Source organism: Coloeus monedula (genome assembly GCF_965178545.1).
Source record: "Coloeus monedula genome assembly, chromosome: 21".
Lineage (NCBI taxonomy): Eukaryota > Metazoa > Chordata > Aves > Passeriformes > Corvidae > Coloeus > Coloeus monedula.
In genome coordinates, this window is record NC_138801.1 from 3053603 (window position 1) to 3071958 (window position 18356).

The 18356-nt window shown below is 56.9% G+C and overlaps 1 protein-coding gene across 2 annotated transcripts in view; it reads right to left on the minus strand.

Moving 5' to 3' along the window:
* The window catches only part of OLFM1 (olfactomedin 1), a gene marked incomplete at both ends in the record, with an annotated part of 30974 nt that extends 12900 nt beyond the window's left edge, over positions 1–18074 (minus strand). The window contains 2 exons of one of the 2 annotated variants that reach the window (XM_082295429.1): positions 4749–4898; positions 18009–18074. In XM_082295429.1, coding sequence (XP_082151555.1) covers positions 4749–4898; positions 18009–18074 — 216 coding nt within the window. Of the gene's footprint in view, positions 1–4748; positions 4899–6879; positions 7030–18008 lie in introns of those variants that run through there. The other variant, XM_082295428.1, reaches the window with a different exon arrangement.
* Between the last annotated feature and the right edge of the window lie 282 nt (positions 18075–18356).

Consider the following 18356-nt stretch of genomic DNA (forward strand, 5'->3'; position numbering starts at 1 on the left):
CCTGGCTGCGAGGCAAAGCTCCTGCCCAGGTGCTCATTTCCATCTCCTCGTGAGCGCAAACCTCACTGCCAGCCAGCAGAACTTCATTACCCAAGCAGCCTGCTCACACAGCATCTGCCACAACAAGCCCAGCGGCAGGGAGGGCATCCTGAAGGCGGGAAGCACCGGGGCACGCTTGGTACCCCACTGGTGCCCTCCCGCTCGGGAGCTTCGGCTTCCGGAGCCGCGCGGTGCCGCATTCCCGCGGCTCCCGCTTGGAGCCCATCTGGCCTCGCCAAGGGAATGATGCAAGGAGCTTGGCTGGGCTCACTGTGAGAAAACGAGCTGGAGGTGTGAGGAGGGGAGGGAAACGCCAGCGAGGCTGACCTGATTTTGAAGGTTGGCTGCCATCTGATTTATTAAGATATTCCCTCCTGTTTTGCAGGCTGGGAGAGGGGGAACGGAGCTCTGACGTCAGCGCCTCTTTAGCATCGAGCACTGAGCCATTTTTAAGGGTTCTGTGGCGGGGCCGGATGCGTTGGTCCCACGGCGGGGACGTGACGGGGCTCAGCCCACGGGCGCTGCTCCTGCCACCGCCGCGATGACGTCCGTGGGGAAAATGAATCAGGCATCCAGCCTGCTGCTGCTGCTGCGTCAGGGCCTGGCTTTAGAGCCAGCCTGCTTCCAATCTGCTCAGCTGTGGGTGGCTGAGCCAAACCCGAGCGGGAGCCAGCCCTGTCCCCGCGGATCCGCTCCCCGGGTGCCACATCCCGCTCGGTGCCACAGCCAAGCGCCACAGCCAAGCGCGTTTGGGCTGGCATGGGGAAGGAAGGAGTGGTGCAAGTGCTGGCAAATCCTGCTGGGGGGGGGGGCTGGGACTTACCTCGAGTGGCAGAGTGAGGGCACGGCAGGACAAATGCCAACTGTGCAACCTCCAGCTTGGAAAAACCATCAAAATGCCCGCTGCTCATGCAGGATGACACCGAAACTATTACAGGGATCTTTTAAAAATGTATGGATGACCTGTGTGGCAAAGGCCAACAGCCTTTGGAGTGTTCTGTACAACTGCTCCGGGGACCAGAGTGTTCCTCAGCAAAGGTGAAGCTATTTTCAGTCTCTGAGCCTCAGAGATGAACCAGCACCATCCTGAACTCCCCCAGGACCTGCTCAGGGAGGTGTGAGGAGCAGGGAAGAGCAGAGCAAGGCAGGTTTGGAGGAGAAAAGAGCAAACCTGAGCTCAGCCCCAGGCTGGTGAGCTCCCATTAAGCTGTGCCTCCCCCAAGGAATGTGAGCTCTCAGTGGGTGTTAATTCACCTGGGCTGGATGTGGAGGAGTTTGAAGACCTCTCTGTGCCCTGAGGCAGGAGAAGGGAAGCCTCAGACAAGCCTGGCTGGGCTGGCAAGCTACTTTTATTCCCAGTTATCCAGCCTATCCTTCGAGATGAGCTGTATCTACCCAGCAGGATTGTTCCAAGGACCAGAGACAGGGATGACTTGTAGGGCTCATACGAAATTAATCTCATTTATTCCACCAGTACCTAACCCCAGCTGCAAATAATCAGAAAAGAGCATTTCTCTAATGACAGACCAATATCTGAGTCTGCTGAGCAAGATTTTGGGGGGCTCCTTATGCTTTTTCTCAGGTGGTGGGAAGGGAGAGAGACTCTGCTCTTAGAGCATCTCACTCAAGCTGCTGCCCTCAAACACCTCTGGAATGTTCCTGCTCCTCCCTGAAGCAGAGGAAAATAACCTCCTCACGTGCCTCTACACAGAGATGCCTAAAATTAGCAGCTGTGCTATTCTGGGGTGGATTTTACAAGCCCAGAGTGGGTATTTGTTGCCCGTGTTGTTTTCCATCAGGCAAGATCCGGGCCAGATTTGTAGGGAATGAGTCTCCCTCACTCCTGATCCCTGACAGCCTCGTGTGCTCCAGCAGCTGAGGAGCTGCTTGTTTTCCCTCATTAGCATATTATGCCCTTGATCCAGCAAAGTGCTTTGGCACATGATTAGGTTTCAATGAGCCTGTTGGAGCTCAGGCTGAGGCGTGCACAGAAGTGCTCTAATGAACTCAGGCCCAAGGATGCTGCCTCTTAAATTCCCTCAGCTCCATCCATCAGTTGCAGTCCTCAAACATGGCCTGAAATGCTTTTTGCCTCCTCTCTCAGCCTGAAAGCTCATTTTCACCAAGATAATGTGAGACAGATACCTGTGGCTGTCTGGGGGAAAAGAGTTATTTTTAGCAGTTGAAATAGGAAATTAATACAAATGAAGCTTCCAGTGCTGCTCTTGTCATCCTGTTTGACAAGGAGCTGTTTCACAGTTAAACCAGAGTTAACAGAGAGTCAATATTGGCCTGGTGACCTCAGTGAGGTTTGTAAGGTCAAGTCCATGGTTTAAACCCTGCTCAAGCTTCCCTGTGGATCAGCCTTTCAGGCCAGCTCCAAAAGGGCTGTTCTGAGCCCAGCTTTGGGGTTTCAGCTGGGATGAACCTTTCGCCTTGGGGAGCTGCATAAACTGGTGGAGCAAGAGCAAGAGGAATCTTGAGGGAGATTTTCAAGGTCTAGGGGAAAAATCAGCAGAGAAATGGACTCAGCTGATGGCCCAGGATATGAAAAGTTCATCTTATAAGGTCTGTGGAAGTGATGGCTCAGATGCCACTGTCCCCCTGTACACACCTGGGAGCAACTATCAGAGGAACAAAAAGAACTGTTAAATCTGGGAATCAGCACTGGCAAAGAGGAAGAAGCAGAACCAGAAATGGTTTCACCATCAGAGGAGGAAGTCCTGCCTGCTAAGAGGGCCAGAATAAATAAATAAATAAACAAACAAACAAATAAATATCCACTTGGAGCTCAAACTTAATCTGTTGATGAGCAGGACTGAGGTGATGTCTTGGTTTGGGCACAGTCCAAGGCCTGGGCTCAGCACCTGACACACGTAAGGCTGGAAGGACTCCGTGTACTCCAGCCAAGGATGAGCTCAGACACCTCGAGTGTCAAACCATGGGCTGAACACTCTGTGCAGTGTGAGCAGCCCTGGCTGCCCTCCCCTCCCCTCTTTAACCTGTCAGGATGCCCAGGACTCGTTCCCAGCCACAGGAACTGCGGTTCCTGCACAGATCCTCATCCCTGTGAACTGAGCATGGATGGATGGCAGCTCTGAACTTCAAAATTCCAAAAGATTCTGCATGGATATTTCCCCTGCAGATGCTGTAATTGCTTTGTGCACACACACAAATGCAGCTGATTCCTTGCAACACCTCATAATTTCCACAGGTGACTTCAGGCCTGCTCCTTGGAAAATCCAAGCACAATTAACTCCTTGTGCTGCTTCCTCTGCTGCCAGGGAGAAACCAGGAGCTGCAATTTTCCCCCCTCACAAAGCTAGGGTTAGAATGTCAGCTGAGGGAAGGAGTTCCCGGGATTAAAATCCTTCCTGGGAAGCTGGAAGCTCTGCTCTGCAGTTGTTTTTTCCTACAGGGATTATCAGTTCAGCCTCCATCAAGATCAGCTGTCTGGCACTAAGAGCCTACTCCTTATTTTGGGGTTTTTCATATAGGTTAGCGTGGGAGTGAGATGCAGACAGATTAGCAGGCAGGTAACATACCCCAGAACACATGCCCAGAAATCCTGCTCCTCCCTCACTTTTTATCCATTGGCAGCCAGAAAGCTGCATTTAAAAAAAGCCCCACTGAGCACTTCCACCCTCTCCTGATGTTATCCCAGGTCTCCCATTCCCAACTCCTGCCCATCAGCAGATGGCATTGGGTCAAATCCTGCTCGTTTAGAGGAGTTCTGGGAACACAGTGGCTCTTGGACACCCCTGTGAGCTGTTGATAAATCCTGCTGCCTCTCAGGCAGATGCACCCAGGGCGTTATTGCTGTGAGGAAGAAAGGCTTGAGTGGCATTATTTTTAGCAGCCTCTGACAACCCAAAGAATTGTTTTAGGGCTGAATGTTTCCTGGCTGGCTTTATTGCCCTCAGCACATGGGGCAATCAGTTAAGTGGAGGTTTAATATTGTGATAGGGAATTAAAACAGCAGCTTCCCCCAAAGCAGCAGGATGGAAACTCTTTTGTCATGCACGGCACAGGCCAATATAGCATTAAGGGCACGGGGTTTAATTCTGTACCCAGCACAGGAGCCAGCTCAGCTTTGCAAGAGAAGAGCACAATTTCACATGAAACAGCATTTCCTCACTGAAATCTGTTATCTGGAAAATTTCTTGTTATTGGGGATGTTTCCCTAATGAGATTCTTTGCTCTTTTTGGACAGCAGACTATTAAAAACTAATCAAGAGGATGTCAGCATTAAGAAGCAAAGCACTAAGTGTCATCTCTGTGCTACCTGATGGCAACAGCTTGCAGGGTTTTACTTGACCTTTTAAATACCACCTTGCCTAGCAAAGCTTGGCTTTGGGCTTTTAATTCTCTCTCCTCTCCTGTTGTTGAGGCTGCTTTGACACTGCTTGTGCCAACAGAATGAAAAAAGGGGAATTTTTTTATTTTTTTAGGTTTTTTTTAGAGATACAGTTCAATATTGGTGCTTTGATCTCAGCAGTTTTACCTCGACCTTAGGCCAGGCTTTCCTCTCAGAAAACACTCGAGAGATTTCTCCTCCTGCCTGCAGCTGATTATTCCCCACTACACGCACAGGGACAACTACAGCACGGAAAACCCATCCCAAGGGGCCTTCCCTGGAAACCAAGGCTCAGCTCAGGTTTTTACCTCACCAAACCAAACCACTTTTGCCAGAAGAGGCCGAGCATTACCTTTTCTAGGAGTTGTCTCAGCTGCTTTGTCCTGGCGTCACGTGAGCACATCGTCTGCTGAGGTGCCACCACTGTGCATATACAACGTCCCTCGCTGTCCTGGGCAGAGCTGTACACCTGCCAGCTTTCCTCTGGGTTGGTAGGCAACACCTAATTAACACAGGGAAAGGTGGGTTAATGAAGCAGGGGAGGCCTGGCAGGGCTGTGGGAGGTGAAGGGGAATGAGAGAAGGAAGCAGGACGGCCGTGGCAGAGAGCGGAGCTGTGCTGGAGGCTCCTCCGAGGGCCCAGCTGGCAACATTCACTTGGAATGCAAAAATATGGATTGGGGACAAATCAAAGAAGGGGCTGAAAAGGAGAGCAAGAGCCGAAACACCAAGTGGGAAAGCGTGGACACACGGCAAGCCAGCCAGCAGCGAGAATTCCGGGTGCTGGACATCGCTGGGCACATCGGGGTGGGGACCCCGGGCCCCGCTGTGGTGACAGAGCACTTGGCGTGTCCTTAACACCGGGAGAGGGACGTGCCCGAGGCACCAGGGAGGGCACAGTGTCCTGCTGAGGGCTGAGCACTGCTCTCCCCGCTGCAGAGCCCTCCCGGATCCGGCAGCTCTCCCGAGCGCACGGACACCGCGAGTTCCGATCCCCCCTTTTCTCTGCCAGACTCCCCCGGCGATGAGGAGCTTCACCAGGCAACACTTCCCTCCATTCCAGGCAGGGAAAGCCCGGAGCCGTGCCCCGTGCACAATTCCAGCAGGGATGGGATGCAGTTTGGAGGAACCAGCAGTGCCTGAGCTTCCAGGACACGCCAGGGAAGGGAGCCCAGCCCCAAACACGGCGCATTCCCAGCCCCTCGTGCTCCCCAAACCTCTCCCATCTTAATTTTCCTTTGATCTCGCTGCACGATCCATGATTTAATCCCAGCCCAGCCTCGGAGCACTTTGAAGGTGTCACAGTGTCCCCAACCAGAGGGGGAATGTTCTTTGCACCGTTTCACTACGGAACAAATCACCGTGCAAATGCCCACGGTGACAGACATGCCCAGGCAGATGCACAATTGGATTCCCTGGCTTCAAACAACCGGGGGGGGGGGGGGGGGGGAATAATAAATGGATCTCATAAACCCTGGTAACATGGAAAAAGAAAAAAAATTCCCAGCTTCATTCACTCAGCAGCACAACCACGGCACGAAATACTCCGGGAACAGCAGAGCTGCAACAGCAGAGCTCCGTCAGAAGGCACGAGCGTGCAGCCTGCAGGAGGAAGGTGCCCGATTTTCCCTGCTCAGGGAAGACAGACACACAGACGGGAATGGTTTTCCCAGCCATTCCCAAAGTGGGAAGCTCAGGCGCAGCCCCAGCCCTCCAGCAGAGCAGGGACAGGGGACGCCCAGCCCCACCGCCACACACGGCAACTTCCCGGCTGCATCTCCATCCCACCGAGGACGGACCGGGGAGGGAGGCAGGCGGAGGAGCCTCCCGGGACTCGCAGCCGCTGTCCCGGCGGCTTTCGCAGCGGCGACGAGGGAAACTTTGCATCCCTTTAGCTGCAGGGACGATGCGGGAGGGGGCAGCCGGGTCGCCCCCAGCCGTGAACGAGGGATGGCTGAACCGGAGGAGAGGAGGGGAGAGATGCTCCCTGCACTGCCACCCCATCTCCTGCCAGCACCCCCCGGCCCCTCACCGCCCCGTCCCCGCTCCTGCACCACCGCGGGGGACACTTTGCGGCGATGTCCCCGAGGGGCGGCGATCCTGCCCCTCCCCGGGGCGCTGCGGCTCCTGCAGGGAGGGACCCCCACGGCCACTGGGACACCTGGGCAAGGAGAGATGCGACAGCCCGGGGGACACCCAGGCGGGGAGGGACTGGGCGGCGGCGGGGAGCAGCCGCAGGGACGCTCCGGGATGCGGGGACGCTCCGGGATGCGGGGACGCTCCGGGAGGCTGGGACGCTCCGGGATGCGGGGACGCTCCGGGAGGCTGGGACGCTCCGGGATGCGGGGACGCTCCGGGAGGCTGGGACGCTCCGGGATGCGGGGACGCTCCGGGAGGCTGGGACGCTCCGGGAGGCTGGGACGCTCCGGGATGCGGGGATGCTCCGGGCAGCCCTCCCCGTGCCCCGCCGCCCCCCGCACTTACTCCGGTGCTGCGGTCCAAGGTGCCGCCCGTGGCCGCCGTGAGTTTGGTGGTGTTGAGCCCCACGAGGGAGGGCAGCGTCTGCGACATCCAGTTGGTGATCATGGCCATGGTGCTGAGGACGACTCCAATCTTGAGTAAAGGCACAGACATGTCTGCGGGGGGGGGCGGCAGGCACCCTTCATTCTGCACCGGCGCCGGGCTCCATGCCGCTGGGTTCGGGCTGCGCCAGCCGCCCGGCCGCCGCCGCCGCTCGCCGCCGGCCCATCGTCCTCCTCCGCCGCCCCGCCGCCCTGCCCGGCGCTGCTGCTGCTGCTGCTGTGCCCGCTGTGCCCGCAGCCGGACCGAGCGGGGCTGGCTCCCTGCGCCCGCCGCCGCCGGGCGCGCCCCAGCCGGAGCGAGCGGCTGCAGGAGGCGGGACCGGGGCGGGCCGGCACCGGGAGGGAGCGCCCAACCAGCCGAGGACACTGCGGTGGGCGAGGGAGGGAGAGGGAGGGGACAGGGAGGGAGGGGAGAAAAGGGTTGGGGAGAAGAGAGTGGGAGAAGAGGTTTGGGGGAAGGGGTGTGGAAGGATGGAGGGAGGAAAAGATATGGGGAGAAAAGATGAGAAGATAAGAGATCTGGGGATAAAAAATTTGGGGAGAAGAGATCTGGGGAAAGGGGAGAGAAGGGAAGAAGACAAGAAAAATTATGGGGAGAAAAGATTTGGGAACCAGGGAGTGGAGGGAAGGAGAAAAAAAAAAGATATAGGGAGAAAAGATTTGGGGAGAAGAATTGGGAGAGAAGGTTTGCAGAGAGGGAAAAGAATTGGGAAGGAAAGGTTTGGAGAGAAAATGTTTGAGGAGAAAGAATTGGGGACTGAGCAGAGGCAAAAGGGCCTGGGGAAGGGAGAGAGATCTGGGGAGAGGGGAAAAGATTTGGGAAAGAGGGAAAAACTGTGGAGAGAGAAGATTTGAAGAGATGGATAAATGGGGTGGGGGGAAAGGAATGAGGAGAGAGGGAAAGAATTGGAGAGGAGGCGGAAAGGATTTTGGGGAGGAGGTGGAAGGGGTTTGAGGAGGAGGTGGAAGGGGTTTGGGGAGGAGGTGGAAGGGGTTTGGGGGGGTGGAAGGGGTTTGGGGGGGTGGAAGGGGTTTGGGGAGGAGGTGGAAGGGGTTTGGGGGGGTGGAAGGGGTTTGGGGAGGAGGTGGAAGGGGTTTGGGGAGGAGGTGGAAGGGGTTTGGGGGGGTGGAAGGGGTTTGGGGAGGAGGTGGAAGGGGTTTGGGGAGGAGGTGGAAGGGGTTTGGGGAGGAGGTGGAAGGGGTTTGGGGGGGTGGAAGGGGTTTGGGGGGGTGGAAGGGGTTTGGGGAGGAGGTGGAAGGGGTTTGGGGGGGTGGAAGGGGTTTGGGGAGGAGGTGGAAGGGGTTTGGGGAGGAGGTGGAAGGGGTTTGGGGGGGTGGAAGGGGTTTGGGGAGGAGGTGGAAGGGGTTTGGGGAGGAGGTGGAAGGGGTTTGGGGAGGAGGTGGAAGGGGTTTGGGGAGGAGGTGGAAGGGGTTTGGGGGGGTGGAAGGGGTTTTGGGGATGTGGAAGGGGTTGGGGGATGTGGAAGGGGTTTGGGGGATGTGGAAGGGGTTTGGGGAGGTGGAAGGGGTTTTGGGGAGGTGGAAGGGGTTGGGGGATGTGGAAGGGGTTGGGGGATGTGGAAGGGGTTGGGGGATGTGGAAGGGGTTGGGGGGGCGCGGCTCCCCCGCTGCGGCGCTGTGGCTCCCCCTGGCGGCTGCGGGCGGCGCTGCGGGCCGGGGTCCCTCGGTGGTCGCGGGGACACAGCGGGGGCACAGCGGGGACACAGCGGGGGCACAGCGGGGACACAGCGGGGACGAGGAGCCGGAGCAGTGCCCCGCGGTGCCACCCGCAAGGGCCGCACAGGCCCGCGGGCTGGGGGACCCCTGCGGGTCCCCTGTTGTCCCCAGCCCCGTGGGCTGTCAGAGCATCCCCCACGCCCCCGATTGTCACCTCCTGCCACGACAGCACGTCCTCAGCACGAAGGAGAAACCAAACCTGCCTGCCCTGTCCCTGCTCCCGCCTCATTCCCAGCACAGGAATTCCCTACCCAAGGATGCCAAGGGCACACAGCCTGTCTGGCCAGCCTGGAATGTCACCTGGGCTTGGTCACCACTCAGGTGTCCCAGAGCTGCCCTGGTGACTTCAGAACCAAAATCTCTGACCAAGAACTCCACAGTTCCTGTGCATCCTTCCCTGAGAGAACCTTGACACTCCCTGGGCAAAGCAACACAGAAATGAATCCCGTCTCTCTCCAGAGGACAGAAGTGACACCCCTCACTTTGCTGGCACAGCCCCAACCTTGGCATGGGTGCAGGAGACCCTGAACTGTTCCACGACCCCAGCACCCCCAGCCTGGCTGGTCCCGGGAGCCACCACATTCCCACTGGAGTCTGATCAGCCCAGCCCCAAACCTGACACATCCAGAGCTGCTTTTCCAAGGGCAAGGATTCCTGGAGGTCTGTGTCTTCACAGCCCCTCCCCAGGAGCTGGCTGGGGTACATCTGAGGGGCACCCCGAAGCCCTGACCCACTGGTACTTCCTCAGCACCCAGGTGATGTAAAGAGCACACCCCAGCAGGGAAGCAGGAAGCCCCGAAATGCAATCCCTGCTGAGCTGGCCTGTCCCACCTCACCAGGACCTCATCCCTCACTGGGGATGTGGCCCTTGGTGTGGGATCGTCCCAGCACAGCCAGGCTGGGCAGAGGGAGCAGGACCAGGACAGCCCAGTGGAGCTGTTCCTGCAGGAAGAGCTGGGAGCTCCTGGAACACACTGAAATAAAGCACATTGAGCAATTCCACCAGGTGGAGAACACGAGATGAGTTCGAGCAGGAGCGCTGATGCCAGCTCGGATCCTGTCTCTGTGACAAGCCCATGGCACAGCAGGGCACTGGCAGCCGGTTTGTGTCAGGCTGCAGCAGCTGAAATCCCATCCCTTCCCTCGCTTTCCAGCACCCTCCATCCCTGTTACCTTTCACCCTGCCCAGCTCCAATCCAGGTGAGCCAGCAAGCTGCTGGAATCCCGAAGGAAACCCTCCTGCCCTTCGAATCCCACAGTCCTGCGTTGGGAATACACAAACTGCCTCCACCCCATGGAATCAGCTTCTCGCAGCCCAACCATCAGCATCGCACAGCAAAACTGCTGCTGGGTGTGCAGTGTGGTACCTGTGGGGTCAGCACCCAGCAGCTGCTTCAAGGGGTGCAGCAACAAGTTCCTTAGGCAAAAAAACCCTTGGATGGATTGCACCTTTTAGAAGGAATCCCAGCTTGGCTCCAGCTCAGCCTGTGCTGCTCTCCCAGGTGCTTCTGCTGTGCTCAGCACTGTGGCAGCCCAGGCCCTGATTGCTTCTCTGATCTCCCATCATATCAAACGCTCGAGTGCTGCACTTAAATCATCCCAGAGTTCATTCAGGAACAGAGTTTGTCAGTGAAGTTTATCCCTCGTATTTGTCTGCTCCAGACACATGCAAAGGAATTAGTCCTATGGACACTTTAATATTTAAATTCTATTAAATAAAGGCATTATATTAAATTATATTAAATAAAGGCACTCCTGTGCCCTGTTCTGGATTCAGTGGGAGAAAGAATCACTCCTGTGCCTCGCCCTGGATCCCACCTGGGCTGAAACCTCATTTCCCAGCAGTGCATGCAGGTGATTTCATTCACACTCCCTTCAAATGCTTTGCCATGATTAAAGCTCTCCCAAACAGGCAGAAAAGCACCGAGAGAGGAGCAGCAGCCACAAGGCCCTGCTAAGGAGGGGGCCCATTACTGGGAATCTTTTCCCATGGATCGTGCAGGTGGAGGGAGGCAGAGCTGCTCTGCTTCCCTGGAGAAAAGCCCTTCATGTCAGTTGAAAGAGGAGCTGTACCTGTAATAATGGGGGGAGAGAGAAATCCAGGGGATTTTCTTTCTTTCTTTCTCCTGCTTTCAGTGTTTATGAAAGAATCAAAAGCAGCACTTTGGGGGGAATTTTTTTGTTGTTGCTGCCAAGATTAAGGGAGTTAAGGAAGGGACATCAAAATGTTCTTCCAGACCTTTTCAGGAAGTTCTTAGTGGATCAGTAACCTGCCAGGAGCAGGATGGTCCTGAGCCCATGGGGCAGAGAGCCACCACCCTTCCCCAAGGCATGACCATGGAAGCTGAGCCAACTCCAGCTGCTCCGAGATGGAAAAAGGCTCCCAGGAACGCTGCTGTTTCCCTTTTTCAGGGATGAAGGGCTGTGCAGAGGGAGGAATTGGTGGTTGCTGGTGTGTGATGAGGTGCATCAAGCATGACAATGACCTTTGTCACTCAGTGCCTGACACAGGTGAAGTGCAAGCACAGAGACTCTGCCTCACCCCAATCATCTGCCTGGTTTTAAAAGCCCAGCATGGCAAAAAAATTAATAAACTGACCAAAAATCCAATGAATTTGATGTGGGAGACCTGCCTCTCCTCATGCTGAAGCACAACAGCAGAAACAAGGACGAAACCAAGAAGGAAGAAACTCAGGTGACCCTGTTTGACCTGATGGGGCTTTGCAGAGCACAGCTGGATATCGATCCTTAAAAAGCAACTTCCCATCACCACAGCTGCAGGATTCCCTCCAGCCCCACTCCTGCTGAGCTGGTGGAGCTCACCTTTCTCCTGGGCACTTCGGGGTTTTTGCACGAGAAAACCCTTCTGCTGTCACTGTTTTTGTTGTCCCTGTGCACTGGCTCTGCGTCCCCTCCCACGAGTGCCCCCAAAAAAAGAGGGGCTCCAGGACTGCCCCCTCCACCCCTCTCCTGCTGCCAGCAGAGAGCAAACAGCAGGGAAAGAAAAGAACTGCTCGAGGAACAAAAGATCCTTTTGGCATTCATATATTCCGAGCAGAGAAAGAGCAGCGACGGGAGATAAAAGCGGGGAACAGGGTTTTCCAAAACAGCTGCCTGGTGGAAAATTCCGCTGCCGGGAAGGGATAACGCAGAGCGCGGCTCTGTGCCCACAGCAGCCCTGCGAGGGTCAAGGTGTGCGAGCGGGGACAATCCCCGGCTGGCAGCGTGCGGGACACGGCGGTCGCTGTCTCCCTCTCCTGGCTGGTTCAGAGAAGAGGTGCCGAAGCTCCTGTTGCTCCCAAGTTCTGCTGGGGACGGTATCCAGGCACCCCGAGCAGAGAATTCCTGTTGCCTGCACGGTGGGAGGAAGGGAGCTGCTCTAAAACGCACCCCAAACCTTGCTGGTGCTCCCAGCTGGCTCGGGGAGCCTTGGGGACACCTCAGGTGACGCCCCAGGAGGATGAGGCCAGCTGAGCTGGCTGCCCCATGAGGGCAGTGCCCTTCCCAGGGCTGGCAGCTCCTGTCCTGGCAGCACAGGACTCGGGAGTTTGGCCGGGCACTGTAAGGGTCACTCTGTGGTGTGTGGTACAGCCCAGCTCCTCCTGCTCTTTCCAGCTCCTCCTCTCCATCCTGGACACCTGTGGGGTGGGCTGGGCACTCTGGGGTCTGTCCTCTCTGGGAGGACCTGGCTGTGGAACTTCTGGGATCCTCATTAAATGCTTGGATTGAGATTTTCCTCCCTCCTGCAGCTGCTGGAGGGGCTCTGAACCATCCCTTTGGAGAATTTTCTGCCTCCACGGGCCCTTTCCATCCCTCCTGGATTCCTGATCGATGCCAGCCTGCCCCTGTGCCAGGAGCTGCTGCACCCCAAGGGGTGTGCAGGGGGCAGGCGAGCTGTGGGGTGGAGAGAACCCAAAAAAACCCCCAAAACTAGGCTGAGGGGCTGTGCCCTCTGGCACCACAGAGCTGCTGAGGGCTGCGGGGTGCTGAGGGATGCTGGGCAGGGGCTCAATGCTGAGGAGACAGAGATGCCAGCCTGGCCGACTGCTGTCTGTCTGTCTGACCTGTCCTGCTGTCCTTTTGCTGGGATATTTCACTGAGAACCTCCTGGCATTCCTCAAAGTTTCCTCAAGAGCAGTGTGGTGCTCCCACATCCCCCACCCCGGTAATTATAGGATCCACACAGGAAGCAACACCTTCCTGGAGCAGGCAGGTATGGAACATTTAGGGCTTCTGCAAGGGGGAAAAAAAACCTCTAACCCTAACCCTGGCCCTGCCCTGGGGGGCTCTCTGTGCCCTCTGCTTTCTGCCCATATGGGGACAGGCCTGGACTCTGCTCTGGGCAGAAGGAGGATGTTTCTCATCTCTTAATAACCCTTTCATCCCTCATTCCCTTTTGGAGGAGGTATCCAAAATGCCTCCAGCCTGTCCTGGGGGGCAGCTGGGCAGCCACACCCTCCTGAGGGAACAAACCCTTTGTACCCCTCCCCTCTGGGGCACAGCACAACCTCTGCTGTGTCTGCCATGGGGCACCTGTACCCCAGCAGGTCTCAGCTGCCACAGCCATAAATGGCATCGGGTTTCCCTCATTTTTGGGTCGCACTTCCAAACATCCTGGGGTTTTTTCTGCCTGGCTTTTGTCACTCTTGTGCCACCACCACTCGCACAAACCTCACTGGACGCTGTCACATCGCAGAGGGGGCTTTTCCTCTCATCATTGGAGGGTAGAAATGGACAGAAAATAAAAGTGAAGGAAGGAAAGAAAGTGGTAATTTAAGATGCCAGAGAGTGACTACGATGAAGGGGATCACTCCTGGTAGAGCTCCAAGTGAAAATTGTGGCTGACTCCAGGAGCAGCCACATTTTGGGATCAGGCAGCAAAGTGAACTCCCAGCTCTGGACACTCCCTACCCCTGCATGAAAAACACTCCAAAACATCTCCTTTCCTTTGGGACAAAGAACTCTGGAAGGAAACATCCCCTTCACGCAGCTTCACGTCACTAAACCTGCGTTTAGCAAAAGCTGCTGTTGACTTTAAGCCCAGGATCTCCCAGCAGGTGCCAAGACCTGTCAGAGCCTCTGGGGCAGAGCAGAGCCATCAAAGCCAGCCCAGCTTTCCCAGGTTCCTGGTTTTGGATGCTGTGATTGGGGAGGAGGATTTTTCTGGCACATTTCCCTGGGTCAGGCACGCGCCTCCAGTCACAGAGTGACTTCCCAGGGAAGAATTGCTCTGGGTCTCGCTTTCTAGCAAGCACAGCTCTGCTCCTGGCCCAGGGCTGAATCCTGGTATTGTCCCACTGTTATCCTTCCAGCATAAGGGCGGGCTGGGAATCAGGACTTGGGTTCTGAGAAGAGAAAAAGGGGTCCTGAGCAGAGAAAAAGGGTCCTGAGCAGAGAAAAAGGGGCCTTGAGAACAGAAAAAGGGTCAAGACTCTGACTAAAGTCAGTCTGGAGACTGGGAGCAGGGCTCAGCTCCAGGAGAGCAGGAACAACCAACAGCTACAGCCTACAAAAGCAGGAAAATCAGGACTTGCAGCTGCTCTTCCCCCCCGTTTGGGATTTGCTGGTGCCTGACTGGTCCCCTGCCTGACTGGGCCATCCTCACAGGTATCCCAAAAAGCCTGAGAGGCCACAAATCCCAGCTGGGCACTCCTGGGCTGTCCCTGCCTTGTTCGCTTTTGTTGGTAGCTCCACCAGAGCAGAGCCAAGACAACGCTTCTCCCTCCCAACTCCAGAAGGAGCTTTCCCCGCTGCCAGTGCCGTGTGCAGCCCTCCTCTGCTTAATTCCCTCTGATAGTAATTAGTTTTGTATTACGTATGATGCTAATACTGATTACAAGGACTGATAACTCGAGCAATAAATACAACCCAGGGCTGGAAATTACCTCTCGTTTTTATTGGTTTGAGCTGAAGTTAGCGAGACGAGACACAAATTGGTTTATGAGACGAGGCAGCTGCCTCCTGTTCCAGGCTGCAGATTTGCAGCTTAATCCTACCCCCTTTTCCACTTGTCTCCCTGAGAGACTGACACCAGAGAGCCTGGGCACCAAACTGGGCACTGGGAAGTTCTTCATGGGCAGAAGGGAGCTGGGCTGGGCATTGCTGAGCCCTGGCACAGCTCTCCCTTCCCCTGCAAACAGCTCTGAGAGGGACCTGAGGTGCTTTTATGAAAATCAATGGCTAAATTAATATAATTAATATTTTTATGGATTTTTTCCCCCCCTTGCATAAGCCCTAAATGTTTCATACCTGCCTGCTCCAGGAAGGTGTTGCTTCCTGTGTGGCTCCCATAATTACCGGGGTGGGGGATGTGGGAGCACCGGAGGAAACTTTGAGGAATGTCAGGAGGTTCTCAGTGAAATATCCCAGCAAAAGGACAGAAGGACAGGTCAGACAGACAGACAGACAGCTGCTGGCATCCCAGCCCCCCTCTGCTGATCATCCACAGTAGCCCCAAGCTCTGCCCTCCTGGCAGCACACCACAGGCAGATCCTTGGAGAGCAGAAGTTGGCTCTGCTTCTTCATGGACACCAGGAGAGCTGCCCTGGGTGTCCCCAAGAAGAGGACGAGGAGAGGAAACCCCACACTTTGCCCAGGAAGGCCCTCCCCATGGCTGTGGGCATGGCCAGAGCCAGGGGCTGCACCCCAGGGTGCCCAAAGCACCTCTGCGCCCCATGACAGCACCCCGAATCCAGCCCCTCTGCCCAGCCAAAATGGGTCATTTCAGGATTTGATTCTGACCCGTGGAGAGGTGAGGCAAGGCACAAAGCAACTCAGGAGACCTCTGAAATCCCAGAGCCTCGTGCAGGTCTCACTCTGAGCTCCTGGCATGCCCTCAGCCCTGCCCAGGAGGGGATTGAGGGACAGGACAAAGAACTGGGGGGGTTAGGGGCAGCTCCCCCCTCGTTTCACACACCCACCTCAGCCAGGCCTCCCAGCCCCCACCAAAGTGGGGGTGCAGCCCTCAGCATCCTTCCTCCCATCTGGGGGACCACCCGAGGCGATGGCAGCACTCACACCTTGCAGACAACTCCCTTCCCTCCAGGAGAGCTTCCCCAGCACCCCACTGGAAGGACAGGCCCGTGCTCACCCCTCCAGCCCCGTTTAAGAGCCATTTCTTCTCCCTTGCGAGCTGGCCTGTCACTGTCACTGCAGGGAGGGACAGGAGGGGACAGCAGCACTTTCTGTATCAGCAGGGAAAGCTGCCTCCATCAGCAACCTCTCTGCCCCGACCCTCCACCCTTCCTCCCCGGCTGTGGGATCTCTGTAGGGCACGGGAGGGAACCCCACGCGTGATGGAGACTGAGCCTGGCACGGAATTAACCCCGGAGGACACAGAGCTGGGCGGTGCCCGGGCTGAAAGGCGTTTTTGGGGATTGCATCTGGCAGCTGTGCCACAGCAAGGAGCCGCTGAAACTCCGGCAGGGCTCTGCAGTGCCAGGCGAGCCAGCAGGCAGCGGGGCGGGGGAGCTCCGCACGGCCTGGCAGGACACGGCCACCTGCCCAGGTGGGCACTGCAGAGCTGAACCCGGCCCCAGCAGGGCGGCTCAGCAAAGCCAGGCTTTAGCAGGGGCTCAAACCTCCTGCCTCGATCAGGGCAGGGCGCTCTGCCCAGGACCTGCAGCGCTCAGCCCCAGCCCAGGGCGGGCTGGGCTGGGTTGGGTTGGGTTCCCCGTGCCCACCCCGGCTGAAAGTTGCTGCCAAAGTTGCGGTGCTGCAGTCACAGAGGAAGCAGGGAAAGGACAAAGCAGCCGGGCAGGGCGGCATCCTTGGATTTTCCTTGGAAAAACACCCCCCCAAGAGCACAGCCACGCTGACAAGGCCGATAAGGGGGTGACACCACCCGGCTGCCCAGGCCGTGCGGGTGAGCCCTGGGGAAGCTGGAGGGGCAGCGAGGCAAGTGACAGCCTTGTCACCCCCTTGGCTCTGTGGCCACCACTGGCCATGCCCTGATGGCCAGGAGCCGCTGTGCTGGTGGTCCTGGCTCTTTGTCCAGCGCGGCGCATGCGCACGGCCCCGGCTTCCTCACACACAATGGGCTTCTCCCTCAGAGCTCTGCTTCCTCCCCACCCTCCTCATCCACACAGCCCCTGGCTTTCTCGGCTTCCCCCCCACTTGCCCGCCCCACATTCCGGGCTGCTCAGCCTTTCTCCGGAGGGCTCCGTGCAATTAAGGCAGCTCTGTGCTCTCCTTGCTGGGGGCAGCAGAAATCCTCGGAGGGTGCGAAGCCAAAAGGCTTCGGCGGCTCAAACTTCAGCAGTAGGGCAGGGACAGGGAGAGCTTTGTCACTGGGAGAAAGGGAAAAATAATCTCCATAAAGCATCCAGGATGAGAGCCCAGCTGCTAATTGCTCCTACATTAAGAAGCCTCCATTCCCCTCCTATTTATAGCTGCTTTTTCTTTCTTTCTTTCTTTTTTTTTCTTCGCTTCCAGGCAGCACCACGATTAACCCCACAATCTAGAGCATCCTCTTGCAATTACTTTTTTCTTCCTTTCCTCAGCGACTGGTGAAAAAAACCACAACCCCAAAAGACAATCACCCTGCCTGCCTCTCCCCAGTCAGCCTCAAGAAGTCAAATGGAGTTTTAATTCCACTTGCAAGGGATGGCTTTTGGGTGCCTCCTTTCCTCCCCCCACAACCCCACGCCTCACTCAGTCCAGGGGCCGGGACAGGGAAGAAAAGCACGAAAATCCAGGCAAAAAAAAAAAAAAAAAAAAAAGCAGGAGGAGCGGGGAGAGGGGGACTAATAAGCTGCTCCCGTCTCCCACAAAGCTGTCACAGATGGAAACATCAAGGGACATTTAAATGTCACCTAAAACCAGCACAGCTACCCCCACACGAGGAGCCGGCGGGGTGAGGGGTGGGGGTGACGAGCAGGGACAGCCACCCAGCACCGCCACCTCGTCCCCGTGGCCACCCGGGACAGCAGCTCCCAACTTGGCCGAGCCCGAGCCCGGCGCGGGGGTCCCGCAGCCCCTCCGGCCCCGCCACGTTCCCGCAAGTGGGGCCGGGGGAAGGCGTCCCCGCCACCCCACCATGGGGCAGCCCCTTCTCTGCCCATCCCGGGGGTCCCACAGCCCGAGCCCCCCCCCCCGCCCTGTGCCCCCACCCCGGCGCCGAGGGTCCCCGAGCGCGGCGGGCTGGGCACAGGTGATGGCCGGGGGAAGGGGCGGCACGGCAGGTGCAGCATCTCCCGGCAGCTTTCTTCCGTGCTCTGGAGGTTTAGCAGAAAATGGCGTTGGGGAGAAAGGGAGAGGAGGAGGGGGAGTGGGGAAAGGAAGAGATGGACCTACTTGGGTGAGTTCTGTGCCCATCAGGATGAGGAAGCAGAGGGTCAGCAGCTTGCTTGCCGGTTGCATCTCTCGCACCCCGTTCTAGGCACCTCGCATACAGATCACCTCCGGGCGAGCCTCCCCTGCGCCGTCCCCGAGCCTCGCTGCCTCCTCACTCCTTTATTCTTATTAAGATTTTAATTTTAAAAAAATTAAAAAAAAATATAGACAACAAAACGCGATTAAAAAAAAAAAAAAAGCCCTAAAACCCAAAAAATCAGCCTGATTTTGCGGGTGGCTCTCAGCACCCTCGGGAAGCGATGCCAGAAATCTGCTCAGCAGAGCCTTCACTTTGCATATTTATTGGGA